At 48.1% G+C, this 26,337-nt stretch overlaps 1 protein-coding gene across 2 annotated transcripts; it reads left to right on the top strand.

Moving 5' to 3' along the window:
* The first annotated feature begins 389 nt into the window (after positions 1-389).
* On the top strand, positions 390-26,300 carry lmna (lamin A). Of its 2 annotated transcripts, XM_080471129.1 has the most exons (14): positions 390-576; positions 1,100-1,222; positions 3,023-3,405; positions 18,629-18,785; positions 19,287-19,412; positions 19,897-20,067; positions 20,675-20,800; positions 21,007-21,227; positions 22,033-22,333; positions 22,630-22,737; positions 22,976-23,095; positions 23,281-23,343; positions 23,438-23,611; positions 24,182-26,300. In XM_080471129.1, exons 3-14 carry the CDS (start codon positions 3,065-3,067, stop codon positions 24,215-24,217), a joined length of 1,944 nt encoding a protein of 647 aa, XP_080327255.1. In that variant the 5' UTR covers positions 390-576; positions 1,100-1,222; positions 3,023-3,064; the 3' UTR covers positions 24,218-26,300. The 2 variants fall into 2 exon arrangements, with proteins under 2 accessions (XP_080327255.1, XP_080327256.1); XM_080471130.1 differs by lacking the exons at positions 390-576; positions 1,100-1,222 and adding an exon at positions 1,237-1,354.
* Positions 26,301-26,337: the final 37 nt, after the last annotated feature.

Here is a 26,337-nt window from a genome sequence, read left to right as displayed (position 1 = left end):
CACGACAATGGAGCTTGGAGCCACTGACCTCTCTGAAAACGATTCGACTCCTTGTTGACGGTGGATCCTCTGGTACTGGTCCTGGTGACCACCTTGGTAGTAACTGGTAGTAACTGGTAGTTGTGCACATGCTCAGGAGAGCCAATCAGAACAATGTTTCCTCGTCTCCATCCAGCTGATTGGTTGATCCTTCCCTCTGGAGCGTCAGTGGAGATAAATTGGAGGAAGGAGTGAGTCAGTAGAGGGATGGCTGGTTTCCATTGAAGGCCTGCCGAGCTGCTCCTGCCCCATGGATCTGCCCCATGGATCTGCCCCATGGTCCTGCCCCATGCCCATAAGCAGAGCAGCCGTCTGCCCACACTGACAACTTCGTTCCGTCTCCATCCCAGCAGCTCCATTAACTCCACCCCGTAGAAAACCAATATAAACCCGGCGCAGCGTCACTGTCAGACTGTCGGAGCTTCTCAGGATGTGTCCGGGGAATTTAACCGACAACCAACTCTCAGCTGCTCCCACTGTTGGGATGCTGACGGCTTATTTTACTGCCATGGACGGTACCGGAGCTCTGCCCTCAAGGTGTGTGTGTTTGTTTTACACACTTCTGGATTTTCTTCCTCTGGAAGCAGCAGCAGCTACTGATCTTTGTTTTATTAATGTGAGTTAGGTGGTGTGTGTGTGTGTGTGTGTGTGTGTGTGTGTGTGTGTGTGTGTGTGTGTGTGTGTGTGTGTGTGTGTGTGTGTGTGTGTGTGTGTGTGTGTGTGTGTGTGTGTGTGTGTGTGTGTGTGTGTGTGTGTGTGTGTGTGTGTGTGTGTGTGTGTGTGTGTGTGTGTGTGTGTGTGTGTGTGTGTGTGTGTTGGCGTGTTTGTGTGTGTGTGTCGGTGTCATTGTGTTGACGGACACTTGCAGAGAGTCTGAGGTCAGGTTGTGAGAATGAAGAGGGAAAGACGGAGTTGGTGCAGCGAGAGCTAAAGCTCAGCAGCTGACACACACACACACACACACACACTGAGAGGCTGTCTGACTCCTCCTCCTCCTCCCTGCTCCTCCTCCTCCTCCCTGCTCCTCCTCCTCCTCCCTGCTCCTCCTCCTCTCCAGCAGGAGCTACATGTGCAGTGAGCGCCAGCGAGGAAAGCAGTTCAGGTCTCGAGCCAACGACACACACACACCCACCAGAACCGAGCAGGGCTGCGTTCTCCACCGGATCGTCTGCACTCGTCTGGGGTACGACACACACACACACACACACACGCCGACACAAACACACACACACACACACACAGCTCATATAAACTTCCAGAAGGTCTGCAGGCTCACTTTGAGTCTCAGCAGTGGAGAGACTTTCACACAGAGACGGTAAGAGCCGTGTGAGAGAGAGAGAGAGTGTGAGAGAGAGAGAGAGAGAGAGTGTAAGTGTGTGTTTGTGTTTGTGTGTGTGTGAGAGAGTGTGTGTGTTTTGCGTCCCTCTAACTTTGATTTCCAGCGGCGAGACATCGGACACCACCTGTTAGCCTCGTGGAAAGAAGCGCCGTCCTTCGTTTATTCGAAGTTAGTGCAGATGTGTTGAAGCTCCTGTGGGCGTGTGCACGTGGGCGTGTGCACGTGTCCCACCCACTTGGGCGTGCCTGTCCTCGCCTGCTCTCCAGCGATGGGCGGCGGCGCTCAGGGGGAAGGATGGTCAAAGTCTGGAGCTTCCCTCCGCTGCTGAGGGGAAACCGGAGCTGGATTGTGGTCGTCGCGTCACGGCCGACGCGACGTTTTATTTAGTTTGAATAAAGTCCTCCAGAGAGACTCGCTGCACCACCTGGTGATTCAAAGTGGTATTACAGGGTGGTGTTTGGTTATTTCAGCCAAACCGGCGAGCGAAAGCTTTTCTCCTTTAGAAACTGAGTCTGGAGATGATTCTGAGACTTTCGTGCTCCAGTTGCTCAGATTGTTTGGTGGAGGAATGATGTGTCGTCGAAGCTTCTATTAGTCGTGTGCTTTGTGTGTGATAGTGAGTCACAGGGTTCACGACACGGTGCCGCCTGGACTTGAGGACTTGCGGGTCGTCGTGAGGCAGAACTCTCAGAATATTTTCAATAAAACGTGAACTGAATCCAAACCACACACAGTGAAGCGTGTCCTTATCGGGGCATCCTGCTGCATCGGCCGGTGTTGTGACTCAACGCTGGAGTATTTTGTTCAGGCCGAGTCGACGACTCACTGGATTTCTTTTTCCTGCTTTTCAATTCATTTCTTCTCCTTAGCTCCGAGAGCAGAGCTGAAAGCTGAGCTCATTTTTTTCCCCTCCAACTCGTTCACCGCTCCACCGTTAGAAAAGTTTCCATTGTTGTAAAAATCTCCATCGCCTCGTGTTCAGCTGCAGGTTTAGAGGACGACTGTAATTGTCCCTGTCCACACGTGTCAAAACGATCTTATGTTTTTCTCTCCGTCCACACGGCACCATATAACGACTTAAAACGATGTAGTACATATGCGGGGGCCTGTAGGTGGCGCTGTGGCTCTGCCGCAGTAATACACCAAAATCGGAGGAAAAAAATCCTCTTATTGAACAAATCCATCACGTGTCCTTATTAAAGCGACGAGCATCAGCAGCTCCTGCAGCGCCACCTGGAGCAGGTAGTCCGCCATGTTGTTGTTAAGTCACGTCACGGAGAGGGAGGCGGGGTTATAGGTAGAGAGGCGGGGCTATGACATCATGTTTTTCAGTTAATGTGCGTCTTGTCCCTCCACACGACAAAGCCAAGCGGCGTTTTCTAATTCCTCCACTCTGGAACACGTTTAAAAAAAAAAAAAAAAACATTTTCAGGCTCCAAAAACGCTGCGTCGTGTCGACGATCGGATAAAAACCATGGTTACATGAAACGGCGGCGTGGCGTGGACGATCGGACAGAATGAGACGATAGAGAAAACAGGGACGTGTTAAAGTGGAAGGTTTTTCTTTTCCAATCAAATCCATTAAAGTTGTGATTCTGAGGAAGTCCCCCTCGTTAACCCCTTCCTCTCCTCCCCCCCCTGCAGCCAGTGAATCCCTCCGTCTCCTCTTCAAAGCCGTTCGTCGCCATGGAAACCCCGAGCCAGAAGCGCAGCAGCCGCGGTGCGGGCGCTGCCTCGCCGGCCCGCATCACCCGGCTGCAGGAGAAGGAGGACCTGTGCAACCTCAACGACCGGCTGGCCGTCTACATCGACAAGGTGCGCTCGCTGGAGAGCGAGAACGCCGGGCTGCGGCTGCGCATCAGCGAGTCCGAGTCCTCGGTGACCCGCGACCTGTCGGGCATCAAGGCCGCCTACGAGAGCGAGCTGGCCGACGCACGCAAGACCCTGGACCAGGTGGCCAAGGAGCGGGCCCGCCTGCAGCTGGAGCTGGGCAAGATCCGCGAGGAGCACAAGGAGCTGAAGGCCAGGTAGGAGGGGCTTCTGTAGGGGGAGGGGCTTCTGCAGGAGGAGGGGCTTCTGCAGGGTGTGGTTAGATTATTACTAACCGGTTTATTAACTAATAACACTTCATTATTATTGTAAAGTGGTAAAATATTGTATTTGTAAAACAAGCAAATTCCCATCAAAATGAAAATATTGATACAATTACAATGGACTGAAATTGGAAATGATGAAAGTATAAAGTGTTTTCAAAATGAAGTCACTGCTTCATGAAGATCTTTTCCTCTTTTTGTCTGACGACTAAAGGTCCAGAATAATCATCACATTAGTGAAATCCTCCTCCAACATGTAGTGGAGGACGTTTTGGTGTGGAAGTGGCTGTGAATGAATGGATGGATGGATGGATGGATGGATGTGTGTGTGTGTGTGTGTGTGTGAGGAGGTTTGCTGGCAATTTGTGGTCGACTCGACTGGTTGGTTAATGTTGACTTAGTGAGCGACAGGCGAAGACGGAGTGAAGAAGTGAAAGCCGAGGGAGCCGCTCCTCTGCTGTTTGTTCTTTAAATGAGAACCATCATTGTTCTCACAGACTGCGTTCACTCCTTCACCGTGTTTATTCTGCCATTTGAAATGACGCTCCGCCTTCAGTAACACACCAGTGACTGATTACTTTGATCTAGTTGGTAACTATGTTAGCTGCTGTTAGCATTAGCATTAGCCTGTATCCACAGTATCTGAGATTAGCATTGGTGCGCTAAAATAGCAGTTAGCATTCCTGACTCCAAGCAATCGGCATGTTGGTAGATCTTCTTCTCTCGTAAGAAACACTAACATTATAGAGCATCTTCCTCCTCTAACATCTGAATTAGTGAATCCCTTATTAAACTGAAACACACAGTGCTAACAGCTAATGCTAATGCCACAATAACACAGCTATCTCGCCGTTATCATCACGGACACTTTATCAAGTAACTAGTTACTTTTCAGTTCCAGTATCCAGCGAAGTAACATTTTCGAAGAGCCGATGAGCAGCTGGGAGTGAAGTGTGTGTGTGTGTGTGGGGGGGGGTGTAGCAGTTTGTCAAACAATTTTCACCTTTTGTGCCGCCGCCGGTTCACACCCAGCGTTCCTGTCGACTCCCTCGCTCTGCTCAGGAATGTGCCGCAGAGGCAGAGAGAATTCCTGTGTGTGTGTAAATGACACACTTCTGGATAAACACACGGCCGTTTGTCCTCCGAGCTTCAGCTTCTCTGCTCAGTCAGAATGTTTTCATGTGTTCATCGCCTCAACTTTCATTCCCAACGTTTTACGTCCCGATCGGGTCGGTGGCTTTCGGGTCAAGTTGTGATGTGACACACTGAGAGCCTGGAGGAAGTGAGTCTGTCGGTCTGTCTGTCTGTCTGTCCAGCATGAACCACGCTGAACACACAAACTTCAGCTGGTTGTTCATGACGGCTGCTGTCAGGTCTGTGTCTGCAGGTTGTGTCTGTGTCTGCAGCAGCAGCTGGTCAGGAACATCACGTCACGTCGGAGCATAAAGCCGGCGGCTGAGAAAGTGAAACTACTAAATATAGACGATTACAGAACCGACTGGTCGTAACCTGTTTCATCAAACTGATTTAATGTCGTTGTGGAAGAAACCAGTGAGACCAGAACTGGTGTGAACCGCAGCTTCAGCTGCTGAAGCTTCATCACATATTCACTTAGATATCAGAGGGGAAAAAGAAAAGTGTAAACAAAGCAGAAAACAAAAAAGATGCAGACCAGCTTCAGAATACCACCGTCACAGTCTACAAGTTTATATTGGCTGTTAAAGGAGCCAAATAGAGCAGTTTGAATAGAATACCATCGAGCGCCATCAGACCTGCACAGACTAGAAAACACTAGAATCGGTCTGCATAGAGCTGTTTACACTAGAATGGAGCGGACCTGCCTGGACCTGAATAGTAGAGCGGCACCGGCCAGTTTGAACCAGAATTGATCACAGAAATAGAAAAGTCTTAAAAAGCAGTTGAACATGAAGCGAGCAGAGTGAAAGCTGCTCGGACTCTGCAGCTTTAAGAGTTTCTCTGAAAACGTTCTGACGTCTGCAGATGAACTTTCACCAGTGTTTGTTTGGTTTCCATGGAGTGTGTGTGTGTGTGTCTGTCTGTGTGTGTGTGTGTGTGTGTGTGTGTGTACAGGAAGTAGTTTCATTAATACACACTGACGAGGGCTGCAGAGTGACAAACGCCCGGCGGCGGCTCTCTGCTATACCTCCGTGATGTTCAGCAGCAGGTGGAGCCTCGACTGACCACACACACCTGTTGATCACACACACACGCATCTGTTGATCACACACACACAAGCCTTTGTAAGCATGTACAGTATGACCCCCCCACCCCTCCCAACTGTCACAGCAACATTTAACTTGTAAATGACTCTAACCGAAGAGTTGTGTATGTTTAACCCTTCATTTACCAGCTTTATTACAGTCATTTCTTTATAGAAGTCCTACGGCTGCTTTGTAAAACTTCTTTGTTGATAATTACAGAGCTGCATTATTTTAGCATTAGCTGAGCAACCACCACTTTACATGAAGTTACTTCATTTAGAGGGAGGAAGATGCTCTATAATCTGGATGTTAGAGGAAGAAGATGCCCTATGATAACAGAACCCACCCTCATTTCTTTAAAACATATTAGATTACGGAATTTAATTGTTTTGATCGTCAGACATTAGTCATCGAGCTTCGTGAGCTGGAGTCCTGTGAGTTTATCTCGAAATCCTATGAAACTTTTATAATTAAACTGAAGACCAGAAGCCTTGTTTAGAGTAAATACTGGAGCATTACGGTGGCAGGTGTTAGAGTTTGCCCCGCCCTGGTTCAGGTGTGGCAGTTTTCCAGCTGGGTTACTGTGTTCCCCTACCCTCCACCCTCCACCCCCACCCCCCAGGGTGTGGCAGCAGCACCCAGGAAACCCGCAGACACTGGATTTTTCTGTCTGTCTGTTGTAACTATGACTCCAGCAAACGTGAGCCGACACGCCGAGCGCCGGCGTTCAGGGACTCGCGCGGCGTTCAAGGCCGGCTCGTGACTTACTATCCCGGCAGGAAGAGCACTTATCATCCTCGTACAGCACCGCCTCGTTTCCTCCTCCAGTGCGTCTTCTGTCTGGAGATTCTACACTTTCAGTCGTTTATTACAAAATATTGTGACAACACTCAAGATGGAACTTCACCTCCGCTACAGGGCGCATGTTGTAATGTTTAAAGCTGCACAACAGACAAACAGTAATAAAGACTGTTCAATGTTTTTACAGAGTCGCTGTGTCTTGTGAGTTAAAAATAAATAAAAAAATCTGCCTGAAATCCTCGCGTCAGGCTATGAATAGCATTGGCCACAGCCTATGAGTAGCATTAGCACCAGGTTGTAGCTACAGTAGCTGTGAGTAGCATTAGCCATGTAACTTACTATATTGAACTCATGTTTACTGATTTGTCTCATGAATCTTAAACAGACACTTAACGTCTTGCTGTAGCATTAGCTTGTGGCTTACCATTAGCATGCCAGAATAGCCGTTAGCTTTTTTTTTTCCACACCTGTGTGTGCTAGTCGTTTGTCACGGGTATTTTGTTGTTCAAACTTTTCTTTCAACGTTCGTTGTTTGCGTGTTTCTACAAAATGTCGCTGAAAGTGACATCGGCGTGTTTGTCGCTGTAACGAAAGACTTCAGGTCCTAAAAACAGGTACTGAGTTGTTCTCACACCCCGGTGACTGATTACTGTTCCATACTTCTGTCTGCAGCTCTTTGTTTGCGTTAGCATTTGTTGTTGTCTCTTCGTCCTTAAACTGCCGGCTGCTTTAAACTTCTTCTGCATGCTGCCGTCTTTAACGTGGACGTTCATGTTGACAACATAAAGTTTTCCAAAGTTGGAAGCGACGCGGAGCTGGGAGAGGAAGTAAGGATGTTTAAAATGAGAAGCAGAAATAAATGGAGGCGAGCGTGACGAGAGGAAGCTCTAATATTAGAGGAGCTGCAGGCGAAACCGCGTATCGTTTCTATATTTAGCAGGAGGGAAACATGAATGCGTCGCTACGGAAACATTATCGAGTTAACAGGAGGAGTCCGTCTGGACGGTGATGAGGAGACGAGATGAGACGAGGAGGGAGCACGATGCAGGAAATCGCTAATCAATCAGATTATCAGAATTGCATGAAATTTCCAGGGATGATTTTCTCTTCATCCAAGGATCAACCGATTAGATTTTGGCACGTTAACGGCTAACCTTTTCCGAATAAATCCCAAAAAACTGCGAACAGATTTCCCATACAAAGCGGATGAGACGCACCTCAATAAGGAGATCAGCGTCTGTTGCCATGGAGACCCTCCCGGCTACCTGACCAAGTTAGTTAGTTTCGATGTGAGCTAATGGCTATCATGCTAGCAATGCTAACTCAGAAACCAGTGTGGCATTGGTGAAGTGCCTGTGCTCATTCATTCATTCAGAAGCTGCAGCGTTTTGATGTGGAAACGAAGAGTTAAAGGAGACTCCTCTTTTTATTCCTCTGCCTGATTTGTGTTGGTGTTTCCTGGGATTGTAATCTGATTACTGTGAAGCACCCTGTTATACTCCCGCTCTCGTTCATTGGATGAGACGCTGCGCTGCCGTGACGTGTCGGACGCAACACGATGGGAAACAGATGTTTGGAAGCGAGCAGCAGCTGGAAACTCCGCCCTCGGCTTTCATTGGTCAAACGAAACGGCGGAGCAGAACGCCGCGCCAAAGTGTGTGTGCGTGCGTGCGTGCGTGCGTGTGTTTCCACTGTATGACTCACCACACGTTGGTGGTAAACCACAGAAGATGGACGCTCATGTAAACTCACTAACTCCAGCCTGCGTTGTTACGTAACGACGTCTCTTTATGGAGCCGCCGGGACGCGAGGAGGAGAAGAATCCAAACGGCTCTCGGTGTGAAACGGTGCCCATTTTCAGCCTCACATGTTGTAAATTAACTTTTGTTTATTGGAGCTGAAAACTGACGAGGAGTCAAGTTTTAACTTCTGAGCAGAGGCTGATTACACACACACACACACACACACACACACACACACACACACACACACACACACACACACACACACACACACACACACACAAACGTGATTAACAAAACGTGATTGTACCAAGGTTGTGTGATTAACGTTCCAGCTCATGTCTACTGGAGATGATCACGGACGGATAAATAAATACTTTCTGTACGTCGTTTCTTATGAAATGTAACTTATTACAGAAACATTTCAGAACAAAAGGATAACTTTTTGTTTTAACAGCAAAAAAAATTAAAAAATCTGGATTAATAAACCACAGGAGGAAAAGTTCCAAAATACGATGTTAATGGTGGAGCTGAAGATGCTAGCATCGCCGCTACACCCGAGCATGCTAGCACCACTGCTCTCAAGCATGCTAGCTCTGCTACACCTGACCATGCTAGCCCCGCTTCTCTTGAGGATGCTAGCTCCACTGCTTTCGAGGATGCTAGCTTTGCATGACTTAGTCGTCCGTGTTTGTTTTGGTGACATGACGTCTTTTACGATACAAGTGACTCGTTTTTGGATTCGTTTGTTGTGCTAAATCTCAGAAACCTGCTTCCACTAGTTGTACCACAGCGTAGAAAAAAACCCTGTTGACTGCTGATAAACTCGTCTTGTTTAAGACCTTTTCGCAGTTCGCGTGTGTTTGTGTGTTGTGTTGCATTGCACTGTGTGTTGGGTTGCATTGCACTGTGTGTTGGGTTTTGTAGTGTAGTATTGCAGTGCAGCATAGTCTAGTTTAGCGTAGCGGTTTGTAGCGTAGTCGAGTTTAGTGTCGTGTTTTGTAGCGTTGTCTAGTTTAGCATATTGTAGCGTAGTGTTTTGTAGCGTTGTCTAGTTTAGCATATTGTAGCGTAGTGTTTTGTAGCGTTGTCTAGTTTAGCATATTGTAGCATAGTGTTTTGTAGCGTTGTCTAGTTTAGCATATTGTAGCGTAGCGTAGTTGGTGACTGGTTCCAGCAGCAGTGTGTTTGTTCAGCTCCTGGATTGAAACAAAGGCAGGAAAGCCTGAAAAAGTCCGGCAGCATCATTTTCCGTGTTTTACGAGACGCTGGACTCCAGCTCCTCCGTCTGAAGCTGCCAGAGCAGCTTTAGTCGATCCACTCGAAGTTTCTCTTCTTTTACTCCTTCACTGTTCTCCATCTCCTCCAACCAGCAGCGTCCTATTATAGTGTGTTAATAGAGTGAGTGTTTGCTCGTCCTCCTGCTGCCTGTGAGTTTTTCCACTCGGTTCAGAAACGGGTTTGTTGTGTTGAGTCCTGCCGGGTGTGGCCGGCCTCCACTCGGTGTAACCGTGACAACAATGGCAGGAAGGCATGTCAGAGTCAGCGTGGCTTCATGCCCGGGGTTTAACGAGCCACCCGGCGTTACCTGAGCCGTCCCGCCGCAGGCTCCGCCCCCCCTCGCCGCGGCCCTCAATTCGAGCGTTGCAGTGTGCGTGAGAGCGCCTCGTCCCACAACCGCAGCTCGGTTCCCTTCCAAGCATCACATCCTTTTTTATTTTTTTTTTTCAGTCCGTCTCTCGTCACAGCCTCATAAAGGCCACATGGTTTTATTTGAGCCTCCCGCTAACAATCGCTGCTCTCTTGGCTGGGCGGGTTCATCTGAGTACAGCCGGGCGGCGGGTGGCGGGGGAGGGGGGGGGGGGGGGGGGGGGGTTGGCACGTTTCTGAAATCCCCCCCAACTGAACGCTACGATATGAGAGCATGCTCACTTCAATTAGAATCATCTTAGTGATCCAGTCCTGTGCTGCAGCAACGCAGTTGAACCCGTTTTGAAACGTTTTATTGGCGCCTGCAGCAACACCAGGATAACGATGTGACGGAACAGCTCCCGTCAGAAACTGTTCGTTTTGCCTTCCAACCTGCTGAGTCAGCATGCTACCGGAGCTAGCCTGGAGCAACCCTTGGAGGTATCTGCCCCGATCTCTTTGTAAACCATCCAGCCTCCGGGCAGTTACGCACCAAAGCAGCTAGCCAGTTTTAACCCGACTTCCTTCCACATTTCAAGCTAATGCTAGCCTCAGGGCTAACTCCTCAGCCTTTTTACTTTTTACTTAGCGTCAGAAATCCTAAACTGGCATGTTGCTTCTGTCATTTTTTAAATTATTAGCAACTGTAGATCAAACTTCCCGTCTCTCGCAGCACACTTTTTCCTGAGCTGATCACTGGCGGCTCTCCATCGTCCACTGCAGCCGCTCGCTCCCTCAGCCCTCGTTCACACGACAACCATTCAAAGGGACAACGAATAGTTTCGGAAAAGTTTCACGTTCACACGGCATCGTATCAAAAACAATATCTGTCTACACGGAAACGGAAGAAACGCTGAAAATTATGGAGTTTCCACGTTGAGCCACTAGTTGGCGCTGTTGAGTGTTGCCCCGTCTCCGTGGAGATGATGCATTTTTAGCGACTCCGAGCATCGTTAAGTAAACAGACCCCAAAACGAAAAGGTCCAGAATGAGCAGTGCAGTGGTGAAATGATGATAGAGGACCTGGGATAGAGCCCTGAGGTGCTCCAGAATGAGCAGTGCAGTGGTGAACAGGTGCAGAAGTAGTTTTTGATTGTTCTGTGGGTGTGCGTTGTGGCCTGGAGCAGGTAACGGGGCCGCCCAGGTGTGAAGATGGCCGTCAATCTGCCCTTCCTTGTCTTCCTCCCCCCTCGTGTCAGCCTTTGATTCCCAGCGCTGCTTTTTATCGAAGCAGATAATCTGAATGTCAACAGAGAGACCGCCTGACTCGCACACCCATGAATCACCAGCCGTGTGTGTGTGTGTGTGTGTGTGTGTGTGTGTGTGTGTGTGTGTGTGTGTGTGTGTGTGTGTGTGTGTGTGTGTGTGTGTGTGTGTGTGTGTGTGTGTGTGTGTGTGTGTGTGTGTGTGTGTGTGTGTGTGTGTGTGTGTGTGTGTGTGTGTGTGTGTGTGTGTGTGTGTGTGTGTGTGTGTGTGTGTGTGTGTGTGTGTGTGTGTGTGTGTGTGTGTGTGTGTGTGTGTGTGTGTGTGTGTGTGTGTGCGCGCTGTCTACCATCAAAGGCTTTCCAACAGTCATTACCGCGGGGCGGGCCGCTCTCCATGTTTCTGACTGACGGTGAGTTTGAGGTTAACGATGTAAATGATCTGCTGACAAAACCAGAATTCAGTCTCCTTCTGATTCCGCAACTTTGTTCTACTGACAATTCCAAATAAACTGAGAGTGAGACATGAGAGGCCATTGACTGTCCTCTTCTTCCTCTTCCTCTTCCTCCTCCTCCATTGGCTACGCTCGTCATCTGCTCTGCTTTCAGGCTGGAAACACTCACAAGTCTGTTTGTTTCCAGCTGCCACGTGTGGACCAGTCCCCCCCGGACGGACGGACACACACACACACACACACACACACACACACACACACACACACACACACACACACACACACACACACACACACACACACACACACACACACACACACACACCCACCCTCTGGCAAAGGCTGCATTGTTTGTGTTCATGGTGACTCATCAGTCACATACAAACCATGATTGTCGTTCAGCACAGAGGAGACGCTGGACGCCGTCATGAGTCTGTAGTTTGTTTGAGCAGATAATTGTTTGTGGAGGTCAAACGGCTCTGAAATCATCGTAATCACGACGAACGTAGTGTCGCGTATAACGACCACCGTACATATCACGACCACCGGACCGTCGCGAATAACGACCACCGTACAGTCGTCTAAAACGACCACCGTACGGAAAACGACCACTGTACAGTTGTGTAAAACAACCACCGTAAAGAAAACGACCACCGTACAGTCACCTACAACCACCGTACGTATGACGGCCACCATACAGTCACTCACCTTGACCACCGTACAGTCACCTACAACAACCACCGTACGTATGACGGCCACCATACAGTCACTCACCTTGACCACCGTACAGTCGCGTATAACGACCACCGTACGTATAACGACCACCGTACGTATAACGACCACCGTACGTATAACGACCACCGTACGTATAACGACCACCGTACGGACACTTTCCCTCTCTGAGTCTGAACCGCTGTCGTCTGCATGTTTCATCACTTTGTGATGTTCTTATATGAGCTTGTTATAATGTGGAGTTTCCCTCCTCTGGTTTCTTTGTACCAGTAAAAGTCTTGTTGGGAAAAGGCGTCGCCCTGACCCGTCCGTCCCACTGCAGCTCCCCAGCGCCCCCCAGTGGAGCCACAGTTTCCCTACATTTCCTGCTTGTAATCAGCGGTTGAGTCCAGTTGTTTCCCCTCCAGTTGGACTGATCTGCTCCTCGGTTCAGCAGAGAAACCTCCGGACTGTTTCTACACTATTAACCAGGAAGTAAATCTCAAAACCTTCCCACTTTCACATGGGAAGTTCCCAGTTTCAAGGGGCATTTTTCCCACTTCTCCCTGCTGCCTTCCCTCTCTTCTTCCTCCCCGAGTGGGAAAACGTTTGGCGGCAGGCTGGAAGTGGAGAACATGTTGAGTCTGTGGGGATTTTGGGAGAATCCCGCTTCTCTTTTTGTGTTTCTGCTCCCCTCCTCCTCTTCCTCTTCTTCCTCTTCCGCAATGTTTGAGTGGTGAGTCACATGGGTGGGATGGGGGGAACCCCCCCCCCCATCCCCCCCTCCCCCCACGTGCCCACACAAGCTGCCAGATGGGGCGTGTCCCGCTCCATCAATGGCCGCTGTGTCGGGGAAAAGTGGCGAACGCTTGAAAAGAAAAGGAACCGAATCACATCTTCCAGATGTTTCTGTGGCGAACAAACAGTAGCTTCACATCAAAGATCTTTCTTCTCTTTCTTTCTCTCTTTCTGTCCCTTTCTCTCTTCTCGCTTTCTTGCTTTCTCTCTCTATCTTTCCCTCTCTCTCTCTCTCCCCCTTTCCTTCTTTCTCTTTCTTTCTCTCTTTCTTGCTTTCTCGCTCTATCTTTCCCTCTCTCACTCTCTTTCCCTCTCTTTCTCGCTTTCTTTCTCTCTTTCTTGCTTTCTCTCTCTATCTTTCCCCCTCTCTCTCTCTCGCTCTCTCTCTCCCCCTTTCCTTCTTTCTCTTTCTTTCTCTCTTTCTTGCTTTCTCGCTCTATCTTTCCCTCTCTCACTCTCTTTCCCTCTCTTTCTCGCTTTCTTTCTCTCTTTCTTGCTTTCTCTCTCTATCTTTCCCTCTCTTTCTCGCTTTCTTTCTCTTTCTCGCTTTCTCTCTCTATCTTTCCCTCTCTCTCTCTCTCCCTTTCCTTCTTTCTCTCTCTCTCCTTTTCTCTCTCTCTCTTTCTTTCTCTCTCTCTCCCTCCCAGTTCTTTTCTTTGAAGCTTCTTCCTGTTTTCTCCTCCCCTCCAGAGATGTTGTCTCTCCGTCACTGTTCAGATCAAACTCTCATCTCTCCGTTCTGCGGAGGTAAATATTCTCTTCATATCTCGTCACCAGTTGTTTATATTTTAATCCCGTTAAACTCCAGTTCAGGTGAAACGCAGCAGATTTAAAACGTCGCAGCTGCTGAACTCGCCGGTAAAGAAACAAGTTTCCACTTTTAGACAATCAAACGGTCCGAAGTGTTCAGGAACACGTCAACACTGAAGTTTTATTTTTTCTAATTTAAACTTTGATTTTCAGTCAAATTTTCTATTTTTTCAAATAATTTTTTTCCACTAATGTTTTTATTTTCTTTGTTGGATTAAAATGTTTTTACTATTTATTCATTAAGAACATTTTAGATTTTACTTTACATTTCAATGAACTGCAGATTTATTTTTATTTGAATGATTAGTTTTGAATTTTTTTTTTCTTCAAAAAACTTTTCTTTCTTTAGAAATGACACATAAAGTCAACAGTACTCAGATTACTACAGATTACTTCAGTGGATTTTACTCTAATGAAAACAGTTTCTTTGGGTTTTTCTCTCTTTAAGGTTGTTTTTGTTTCCTGCTGCGTCGTTTCTCCTCGTATAAACTTTAGATTAACATGAAGTCGGGAGAGAAACGTCCACACCTTCAATTCATTCGCTGTGATGACGAGGCTTTGGTTGCTACGGCAACGGCATAGCAAAACATGGCGGGAGGAGGAGAGTGTGGTCTCTCTCTCTCTCTCGCACTCTCTCTCACTCTCCCACTCCCTCCCTCTCTTTCTCTCTCTCTCTTTTTCCCTCTTTTTCTCTCTCTCCCACTCAGCCTCTTTCTCTCCCCCCCCCCCCCCCCCCCCCCCCAGTTTCTTGTTTCCGTGGACAAAGATAGCAGTGAGTCATCCTGGAGGCTCGGAGCCAACACATTCCTCCTCCTCCTAGTCACATTTCTTCCCCTTTATTCCCTTCTTTTTTCTCTTCATCTTTTATGTCTCTCTCTCTCTTTTCACAACCTCCTTCCTCTTCTCTCTCTGTCTCGTCAGTAAATTTTAAATGAAAATACTCCAAACTTCTTAGAGGCGTCACTTCACTAAATCTGATTCTTTCACTTCCTGTTTTCTTATTTTGAAGTGCGGCCATTTGCACGTGGGAGGAAATGAAATAGGAGTTAATCTGGATAATACTTCCTCCTCTTCTTCCCCATTTGCCCTCCGCAGAGAAACTCCCTCTGACCACTTTGTAATGTGGATTTTATTCTCCGTGCCTCCAGCGCGTCCTGAACTCCACATGTGGAGGACGGGTAGTGTGATTACCGAGGCGTCAGGATGGTGTCAACAGGCCGTCCTGTGTGAGGAGCGCGCACGCCGCGGGATTATGTAAATAAAGGAACACACATGTATAGAACCATCGTCAGGTTTCTGTACTTCAGTGGATTTATGTGTTTATTATTGCTGTTTAGTGAAGTTTCCACCTCCGCCGTCTCCCCAGTGTTTCCTCTCCTTCCTCCCTCCTCCTCTTCGGCTCCTCTTGTTAAAGCGAGTCAAATGTCTGGTGACTCATCTGCACCTCGGGGGTTTTCTAATCCGTCCCTCAATAGAAACGTCTCCAGTTTCAACAGACATGATGTGAATTTGAATCCATTTCCCTTGAATCTGACGAGCAGTTTAACATCTGAGGAGGCTGAACCGCCGCCCCGCCTGGGAAAGAAACTCCTGGTTCTATATCTGGGGGAGGTTTTGACCAGAATCATAAAAAAAAAAAAAAAAAAGTCAGAGTGAAGGTCAGTTCACAAGCAACAATTTCAAGTGGAAATACTGAAGTTTAGAAGCGTTTTATGTGTCTGTTCACACGACAACGGAGCTCAGAGTCCCTGAAAACACTGTCGCGGTCACCATAGAAACTAGTTCTTCTGCACATGCTCAGTTGAGCCAATCAGAACAAAGTTTACTCCGTGGCGTCGTGACTACCGTTTTCGTGGAAACGGACTTCGATTTGAGAACGTTGCCATGTAAACGGTGTGTTTTCAACTTGAAGCGTCGCCGTGGAAACGGAGCCATACCCTGCGGTCGACTCAGCTCGGCTGCACATCCCGCAAATGCAAATAAACAAGCTTTACGATGAGAATATGGAAACCCAGCAGACACCAGTGATGAGAAACCCGACTCCTTATACTGAGTCATTCATCAAAGTGAACCGGGTGTTTGAATCATGAGTCATTTGAGTCAGTTGCACCATTTCCATAATCTCCAGGACCCAGACGCTCGGCTGAATTACGTCACGAAGCACATGGAGCGTCACGTATCAATAGGAAGATGCTGAAACACTTGTGAGGGACATAAACAATAAGTACATTAGTTTTTACTGATTTGTTTGTTCTACATTATTTGTGTTGCTTTTGGGGCTTATTTGAACCAGGAACCAAAATAAATAAATCATTAAACATAAAGTTAAATCCCAGGTATCCAGAATGGCAAATATAACGTATATATATATGTGTGTGTGTGTGACTTTGAAGTAAAAGATTTTTCCTCGACTAAAGTGAGTAATGTGAAATATTTTTAAGGTGCAGTTCGACTAGCAGCAGCACAACAGTGACATTTCAGTTTTCCTCTCTGCAGCTGGAGCAAGAATGACTCAGTGAACCAGTTAATGAATGTGATGACTGCTGAGTCACCGTTCAGTAAAGTGACTCGCGGGTTTTGAACGATTCGTTCAAACTGGAACATCCCTCGCAGACACATATTTTCTTGTTTTTCTGTAAAAAATGATGCTGAAGAAGCAGACGGTGTGTTTCCAGGACTCAATCACAGTCTTTACAGCGTCACACTGCAGCCTGGTCTCTAATCTGCACATCAGCGAGGCGTCTTCACGCTTACTGACGGTGTCACCGAGGGGGGGTGGGGGGGGTCTGTGAGAATTCTGGGAATGTTTACAGCTGCTGGGAATTCCTGGTGCGCCCGGATCGTAAAGTGGCGACAAGTTCCGAGCTGAAATACACCGAGGCTTCATTCCTCTGGCGTGTTTTACAGAAGTTACATGAAGATTATAATGCAGGTAAATGGACAACCTGCCCCTGAGCAAGGCATTCAGTTTTCAGTTTGCACACGAAACCAAAACCCAAGATTTGATTTGCTTCTGTTATATGCAAAGTTTCTAGCTCCTCCTCTAGTTTCCTCATTTGAATATTGGAACATAGGAGCTGCATTCTGAAACTTAACGGACGGTGAATCTCTCCATTCGCTCGTATCGCCTCTTTCCTTTAAAACGCCTCTTAATCCGTCGATTTGTGTTTCACTGACTTTTTTATCTCAGTTTAAAAAAAATATTAAAATTTACCGCTTTTTTTTTTTTGTTGTTGTTGGAACTCGAGTGGGACACCCGACCGGCGGTTAAAGCTGGCCTGTGATTGGACGGTTGGGCTGCGGTAGTGTGAGGTTGTTCTGATTCCCGCCGTGGCTTCAGGAAGCTGAAGGTTGATTCTTCTCCGTCTGGTTTCTTCTGGATGTTTGTTCGTCATCGTACAGAAACTGTTTGATGGGAATCGCCAGATGGTCGTTATTACTGACGATGAAGAGCAGTCCACTGAGCCTAAACCAATCAGAAGAACCCCACCGCCCCACCCCCACCCCGCCGGGAACATAGTTTTTCCACTGGCAGCTTCCAACTTCTTCTCTTCATATAAACTCTAAATTGGTGTGTTTTAGGGGTAATTCAACACAGGACTCCTGGAGACGGCGCTCTCTTACACACTGCAGCAGGCTAAAGGCTTTTCATGCTCGGCGCACCCGCGAGCTCCTCGTGGCCGCGCCCCTCCACGCCGCCCTGTTCACGCAGAACGTCAGCGCTCCCTGCGACTACAAATTCTACAAATTCTTCAGGGAAAATTTTATTTGAAGCAATAGTTGAATGCTCCGCTCTCCACTTGCTGGATCAGCTGCTGGTGTCAAAGAGAAGAAGTCTACTTCTTCGGCTCTTATTTAATACTGCAGTGGAAGTGTGTTTGTGATGCGCTGCCCCCTGCAGGTTCGGAGTGTGAGACTTCCCATGCTCTCCGCAAGGCGCGTCTGCAGACGCACACATGATTGCATCCATACTCCACTCTGGGTTCACTTCCTTAACATTTCATAACTTAACGATCCCGAAACTATCTCCACTTTTGCTGCCCGGCGTTCTCCACTTTTCCTAAAATAGTTTGTTTCACTTCAGAAGTTCTTTCTTTATTTGCTTTTAAATTGTGATTGTTCAGAGACGGAGGCTCTCCTCACACAAGCGCTCAGTAGCTCTGACGCATGCGCAGTCGGCGTGCGCAGATCGCGTCGTCACAGTGTCTCTCTCTCACACACACACACACACACACGTTTTCAAAATATTTCCATGTAAACGTGAAACTTTTCTGGAACAAAAATGCAATTTAGCAGATCTCTGCTATATAAGGTAATTTGCATTATTTGATTCTGTTGCGTCGAAGGATTTGGTCCTTGGTACTTCATGAGGATTACAATCGGATACTTCATGAGGATTATAATCAGATACTGCTGGTATGCAGCTTCGAGGACCTGCTGGAAGTTTCACTGTCATCCAGTAAAAGATAATCAGCAGGACGTTTCTATCCTGCTTGAAGTTTCTCTTCCACCCTCGTGTGCATTATTCCTGCAGCACATACTGCACTCTAGTGGTGATTGGCGGGTACTACACGTTGAGTACGGCTGTGTAAAGTAGAATGCATCAGGAAGTATATACTTGTATCCTGTGGCAGTGTGTTTTCGGTCCTGGTTTGCAGTACCGGATACTGTTTTCCCTTTGAGCTGCAGACTCTTGACGTCCCTCCGTTCGGTTCTGGTTCTCACAGGAACGCCAAGAAGGAGTCAGACCTGGAGGCGGCTCTGGCCCGGCTCCGGGACCTGGAGGCGCTGCTCAACTCCAAAGACGCAGCGCTGAGCACGGCGCTGAGCGAGAAGCGATCGCTGGAGGCCGAGGTGAAGGACCTGAAGGCCCAGCTGGCCAAGGTAAGAACCGTCATCGCTGCTTCTGTCTGGAGAGTCAATGCCTTCCTCCGGAAAACCTCTTCCAACGCCCACAATCACCAGCAGAGAAAATAAATCCAGCTCTCCTCTAGACTCTAGAAATCATCTTATTCTGCTTTTCTTTTGCTGCTTTAATTCGACCCTACAAGAGGTCATGACCCTGCAGCTCGCAGAGTAATCAGAGTACTGCCAGAGTGCTACTAAGCTGACTAAGGCCATTTCCATGTCCTCAGAAGTGGTTTAATTCTGCTGCACCGAACCTTTAGCGCCACACACACACACACACACACACACACACACACACACACACACACACACACACACACACACACACACACAGGCCGCAATGCTCAGAGTTTTATGAATGAGCTCAGGCAGCCGCTGGACGCTGGCGCCACCTGCTGGACAAACGGTGGGCCAGCAGGTCTCTTCAGGAAGTGTTTCTGTGAACTTGTTCAAACTGTGGTTGTCGTTGCCCTGCAGCTAGAGGGCGCTCTGGCCGACGCCAAGCGACAGCTGCAGGACGAGATGCTGCGCCGGGTGGACGCCGAGAACCGACTGCAGACGGTGAAGGAGGAGCTGGAGTTCCAGAAGAACATCTCCATCGAGGTTCCTGCTCTTCTCCACCTTTCATTCATTCATTCATTCCCACAATGAAAACCTTAGAGGTGTGATTTTCCAGCTGAAACGCCTCCATCTGGTGAGAAAGAGCTGTTCTAGGCCAGAGACATAACCAGAGAATGAACAGTTAAAGCATTTTAAAACATTTTTTTTACAAATCGGAGACATTTACTGTTTTTTTTTTTTAAAAACAGTTTCAGCATTTATTCTTCTACTTGTGGTTTTAGCTATTTTTTCCTCGTTTTTGTCAAAGCCCATTTGAGCCAAGCGTCCTTTAGACAATGACTTCGTGTAAATAAAATAAAAACTGGTTTGATTTTGAGAAGTGAACAGCGGCGCTCTGGAGGAACGAGTGATCAGAGTCCAAAAAGCAGACCCAACAAATGAATACGATGAAGTTTGGTGAAGGAAGAGTCATCAAGTCTGTGCTGCTGTGCTCATGTTCCTCCTCCTCGTCCTCCTCCTCCCGCAGGAGATGCGGGAGTCGAAGCGCCGTCAGGAGAGCCGCCTGGTGGAGGTGGACAGCGGCTGTAAGCTGGAGTTTGAGAGCAAGTTGGCAGAAGCTCTGATGGAGCTGCGAGCGCAGCACGAGGATCAGGTGCGCCTGTACCGGGAGGAGATCGAGAAGACGTACACCGCCAAGGTACGTGAGCAGGAGCAGCTCCTCCACCTTCGCACCAGACCTCCTCCACCTTCACACCAGACCTCCTCCACCTTCACACCAGACGTGATGAGATTTATTGTCACTGGGCGTCGGACAAAAGGCCAGATTGAAAGATGTGAGCCTGCCTGTCTGCACTGAGGGCACATTGAAACCCACACAATTCCAGTTAAATCCACTAAAACGTCAGTTTCAATAGAACCTCGTGGAAAAATAAACTTCCATCAGTGATTCTCAAACGTTGGTTAAAAATACACATTTTATCAGACATGATTTCAGTTCCTCTGAAATTGTTCCGCAAACTAAGTTACTTTCAGTAAAAAGTATTTCAAGTAAACGAATGACCACACCCGACTGGGTGCTGCGGGTTTTCTTTGCCCTCAGTTTAAACCAGAGGTTTGTCTTCAGCTACACTGATTGTCTGTCTGTGTCCGTGTCTCTGTCTGTGTCCGTGTCTCTGTCTCTGTCTGTGTCCGTGTCTCTGTCTCTGTCTGTGTCTCTGTCTGTGTGTGTCTCTGTCTGTGTCCGTGTCTCTGTGTGTGTCTCTGTCTGTGTGTGTCTCTGTCTGTGTCCGTGTCTGTCCCCTCAGCTGGAGAACGCCCGTCACTCTGCTGACAGGAACAGTCACCTGGTCGGAGCGGCTCATGAGGAGCTGCAACAGACTCGCATCCGTCTGGAGGGAATGTCGGGTCAGCTGAGCCAGCTGCAGAAGCAGGTACACACACACACACACACACACACACACACACACACACACACACACACACACACACACACACACACACACACACACACACACTGGAGTCCTTTCATCATCTCTACAGAAACAAACCGTCGTCCAGATGAAGTGATGACCCTGTGATGTTTGATGTTGGAGGACGTGTTGGACTAAGTCGTCCTCTTCCTCTTCCTCTTCCTCAGCTGTCGGCCAGCGAGGCCCGGGCCCGGGAGCTGGAGGAGAGTCTGGCTCGGGAGCGAGACCTGATGAGGAGGAGGATGGAGGATAAAGAGCGAGAGATGGCCGACATCCGAGCTCGGATGCAGCAGCAGCTGGACGAGTATCAGGAGCTGCTGGACGTCAAACTGGCTCTGGACATGGAGATCAGCGCCTACCGCAAGCTCCTGGAGGGGGAGGAGGAGAGGTGAGGGGGGAGAGGGGGTGGGGCTGTGGGGGGAGTGGGAGAGGTGAGGGGGGAGGGGCTGTGGGGGGAGGATGGAGGGGAGGAGGGTGAGGGGGGAGGATGGAGGGGAGGAGGGTGAGGGGGGAGGGGCTGTGGGGGGAGTGGGAGAGGTGAGGGGGTGTGGGAGGTTCTAGAGGTGCAGGAGGAGAGGTGAGTGGTTGGGGGAGGGACTAGAGGGGGAGAGGTGAGGGGGTGGTGGAGGGGGAGAGGTGGAGGGGAGGATGGAGGGGAGGAGGAGAGATGGGGGGTAATGAGTGAATAATAAAAGCCTAAATACTATAAAATGAGCCCATTTAGAATAATAATAAAACATAAAATTTATTGATCTGCTTTTTAAAAACGATAAATGATCAATATTATTAATTTGTTCCTAATATCTTTAAATTTCATGTATTTTTAAAATATGTATATTTTTTCCACAATATAGTTTTTTTTTATTTTTTCTAAAATATTTTAATACTATTTTTAAAATATCTCATATTTTCTCAGTTTATGTATTAAATTATTATTGATAAATATTTTAAAATGTTTCCAGCTTCTCTTCAGTGTGTTGTAATTTGTTTTATTAAAAATGTTTTTTATTTTATATTTTTTGATTTATTTTATTTTCAGGATATATTTATTGATTTTGATCTCAGTGTTCAGAGTGAAGTTCAGGAGTCGTCAGTAGAAACTGTTGATCATGTTGATGGAGGGAGTTCTGTTCGGTTCTGTTCGGTTCTGTTTGGTCCAGACGATGTGGTGACTCCATGTCTGTCCTCTGCAGGCTGCGTCTGTCCCCCAGTCCTCCCCTGGTGAAGATCAGTGTGTCTCGGGTTTCGGGGTCGAGCCACAGCCAGAGCAGCCACCTGCCGCATTCCCATGTGTCTGGTTCTGGTTCTGGTTCCGGCATGGCCAGAACCAAGCGGCGCCGCCTCAACGACAACGACAGCGAGACGTCCAGCATGGCGGGCGCCACCGTCACCAAGACCCGGATCAGCCAGCACGCGTCGGCCAGTGGCCGCATCACCGTGGACGAGGTGGACCTGGACGGGAAGTTCGTCCGGCTCAGCAACAAGGCCGACGAGGTGACGCCGCCACACTGACCCAGTCCTGGTTCCTTCACGTCTCGTGTTTCACCCACGACTTTAGATTCACGTCGTAGTCCAGAAATAAAACTGAAGAAAACTGAATTCATCACAAACACTGACACCTGGTGGACACTGGTGGTATTAACCTCAAATTCTGGTCGTCACATGACCAGTGTGACTCGACGCACCAGTTCTCAGTGTTTTCCATGATGACTCGTCGTGTTGTTCTAGTGTAATAACCCCCCAGTGTCCACTGTGTAATAACCCCCCCCACCCGGTGTCGCCCCCTGCAGGATCAGTCTCTGGGGAACTGGCAGGTGAAGAGGCAGTCGGGCAGCGGCAGCCCCATCGCCTATAAGTTCCCCCACAAGTTCACCCTGAAGGCCGGAGGAACCGTGACGGTGAGCGTCTCCTGAAGGTCAAACTGGAGTCTGAAGGTCAAACTGGAGTCTGAAGGAGAAAGAAGCTCCAGTTCGGTTCCAGTTCGGTTCCAGTTCGGCTCCAGTCGATCTGAGACTCAGTGAATCTTGAAAACCTAAACGTCCTGCTGCAGTTTGTTTCTCGTCCGGAAGAAGAGTCGTGACGAGACGACTGTTCCAGCCTGTGTGACCTCTGACCTCTGACCTCTGACCTTCACAGATCTGGGCTTCTTCAGGTGGAGGAACTCACAACCCCCCCAGTGACCTGGTGTGGAAGAACCAGGACTCCTGGGGGGTCGGAGACCTCCTGCAGACCTCCTTGATCAGCGCCAACGGAGAGGTGCTCCTCCTCTTCCTCCTCCTCCTCCTCTTCCTCTTCCTCTTCCTCCTCCTTGATATTTTCTCCACTATTTAGTAAATCTGTAAAGTAACTATCGTCATAAAATCTAAATGAAAAACCCTGAAAACTTTATCAAACTTTCTGATTTGAAGATGCTGATTGTGACTCGACACTTTATCTGACAGGAAATGGCGATGAGGAAGGTGACACGCACGGAGCTCCACGAGGACGACGAGGACGACGACATGGTGAGTTTGGCTCCTGCTCCCCCCGCCCACCCCAACCCCCCCCCCCCCCACACACACACAGAGCCCATCATCAGCTGTGTGTCGCCCCCTGCAGGGAGCACACAGCACGAGCGGCGTGGACAACGAGTACAACCTGCGCAGCCGCACGGTGATCTGCGGCTCCTGCGGCCAGTCGTCTGACCGCTCCGGCCCCTGCAGCGGTGGCAGCGGCCTGGGGGAGGGCATCATGGGACATTCCTACTTCATGGGCTCCAACCAGCCCCGACAGGTAACACACACACACACACACACACACACACACACACACACACACACACACACACACACACACACACACACACACACACACACACACACACACACACACACACACACACACACACACACACACAGTTAAAGCTGATGACCTTCATGATGAGTGGGGTCAGATGTGCTCCTCAAACTTTCCCAGTTGAAGTTCCAGGAGTGATGTGGAAGTTGGAGTTGGAAGTTGGAGTTTGGAGTTGGAGTTGGAAGTTGGAGTTGGAAGTTGGAGTTGGAAGTTGGAGTTGGAAGTTGGAGTTGGAAGTGGGAGTTGGAAGTGGGAGTTGGAAGTGGGAGTTGGAAGTGGGAGTTGGAAGTGGGAGTTGGAAGTGGGAGTTGGAAGTGGGAGTTGGAAGTGGGAGTTGGAAGTGGGAGTTGGAAGTGGGAGTTGGAAGTGGGAGTTGGAAGTGGGAGTTGGAAGTGGGAGTTGGAAGTTGGAGTTTGGAGTGGGAGTTGGTGTGATGTTGGTGTTGAAGTGGTGAATCTGTGTTCCGGTAACGTGACGAGCTGTTTGTTGTTGGTTTCTTCTCTTCAGGGCCGGATGAAGCCGGAGAACTGCTCCGTCATGTAAACCGGACGGACCCCAGCCGAAGCTCCTGCAGTCCTCAGAAGAATCGTTTTTCTACCATCGGGATGTTTTTCTTTGTTTAGTTTTTTTTCTCAAACACGTGACTGTGTCTTGTTTTGTACCGGGATGAATCTGCAGGTTAGATTTGCTTGTTGGGTTTCGGGTTTCGGGGCAAAGGATTCTCATTACCTTCCACTTATGTTAGCGCATGCCGCGCCGTGCTCACGCTTCGTATTCGCTCTGCGTGGCGGCGCTCTGCTTCGCTCTGTCTGCACGCCGAGCTTCATCCCAGCCAGGGTTTCCTCTCTAACGACAGGCTGTCGACACTCAACACGCACAGCTGGCGAAGCCCGCCGGGACGTCCAGAAGGTTTCAGCCTCGCCTCCGTCAAGTCTTCGTCTCGGCAGGAAAAAAAAAAAGTAGCCAAAGGATCAGAAACTCAGGTTTTTCTTCACCGGTGCCTTTAAGTAAAGTCGCGTCGGGAGATTTTCTTTCCGTTGGTGCACACAGAGCAAGTCTTTATTCCACACGAGAGATTATTTGGTTTTGTACTTTGAATTCTGGGATTATAATCTGCCGGATAAATTGAATGTGGGTGTTTAGGTTGGTGCTTCTGCTGCAGCCGGGAACTCGGGGGAGTTACCAGGTGGGAAATGGAAACAAAGTCCAAAGATCTGTGAATAAATCACAGAAAACTTTTAATCCGACGGATGAAACGACGCTTGAAAAGTCGACTTTATTACCAAAACATTTATTTTTTTAAATAAAACTCAAGATTTCTGATTATTTACGTTTGAATCTCAAAGAAAGTAGATTCTCATATAGATGCAGAAATGTTCTCCGATCTTCTAGTTTGACGGCGTTCAAATACCTTTTTTTTTTTCTTTTTTCTTCCCAAATTGGAGGCGGTGACATTTCCCACTTCCCAGTTTCACAGGTAAACATCACGTGACTCCACTCGACACATTTGTGCGTCGACATTAGAAACGTAAACCTTTATCAATAACCTCGACTTTAAATGCATCATTCCGTCTGCCTGAGCTCGTTCGTCTTCGGATTTTACTTCAGGTGGGAAAAGGGAAGTGGTAGAATTCCCAGTTCCCAGTTGCATGAGCACAGGTTTTTTTTGGCCCAGCAGCTTGTTTCTACAGGAGATTGTGACGAAGTAGAGTCCATTTGTATTTTCAGATTTTCTCTGGAGGTTTTCAGCTGTTAAACAGCTCAGAAACACTAAGTTGCCTTCAGAGGAGGAAATGGGCCTTGCGCCTCGCGGCGTCCTCAGGAAAACGTTCCCGGCTCGTGTCGCGTCGCGGGTTTGTACGACTTTGGCTTCATGTGCTGCTTTTCTTTATTCCTAATTCTGCACAGCAGGTAGATTTGTACTGTAGTCTGGCAGCTTTACAGCCATTTATACGCATATCAAAGCATTTACTGAACATACTTGATGGCTTTTGTGTTCTTTTTTTTTTTTTTTTTTTTTCTATTTTCTTTAATAGAAACCGAAATTCAAACCTGAAGTAGCTTTGACATCTGAACTCAAAGTGCCTTTTAAAAAGTCAATACAATCATTGAACGGTGCAGTATTTAACATAATGATGTGTAACGGTGTGTCCTGCCACAGGCTGCTAGATGGAGGTCTGGAGGGGTTTTCAAAGACTTTCTCAAGGATTATTCATTTAAATGAACTTTACAGAATCTAACACCTGATATTCACGTTTTTGTTCCATAATTCTGTAAACCAACAGTTTTCTGAACATGAATAATCCTGCATTTACCTTTGAGTGATTCTGAACGTTTGACACCAGAGTCGTCGTCTTTGTCCCAATGACCATATAAGGAAGTCTGACGTTGTGACGTCGGCTCAAATGAATTCAGTTTATCATATATCCTGAAAAGCTTAAAGGGGATTTTTTTTTTGAGGCCTTTGAAAACTCCTCCCTGGAATTCCTCTCCAATCATCTGAAGATTTGGAACTTTTCAGAAAGCCAAAGATGTCTTTGAGTCGAATCAATTTTGTTAACGCAACGATGAGAAGAAAAAAAGAAAAAAGCCACGAGTTGTAATAAAAAATGATTTTCTTTTCTAGAATAATCCCGAGTGAATGTTTTATTTTTTTTTCCTCC

The sequence above is a fragment of the Lipophrys pholis genome (genome assembly GCF_963383615.2).
Source record: "Lipophrys pholis genome assembly, chromosome: 9".
Taxonomy (NCBI): Eukaryota; Metazoa; Chordata; class Actinopteri; order Blenniiformes; family Blenniidae; genus Lipophrys; species Lipophrys pholis.
This window is presented reverse-complemented; position numbering and strand designations above follow the sequence as displayed.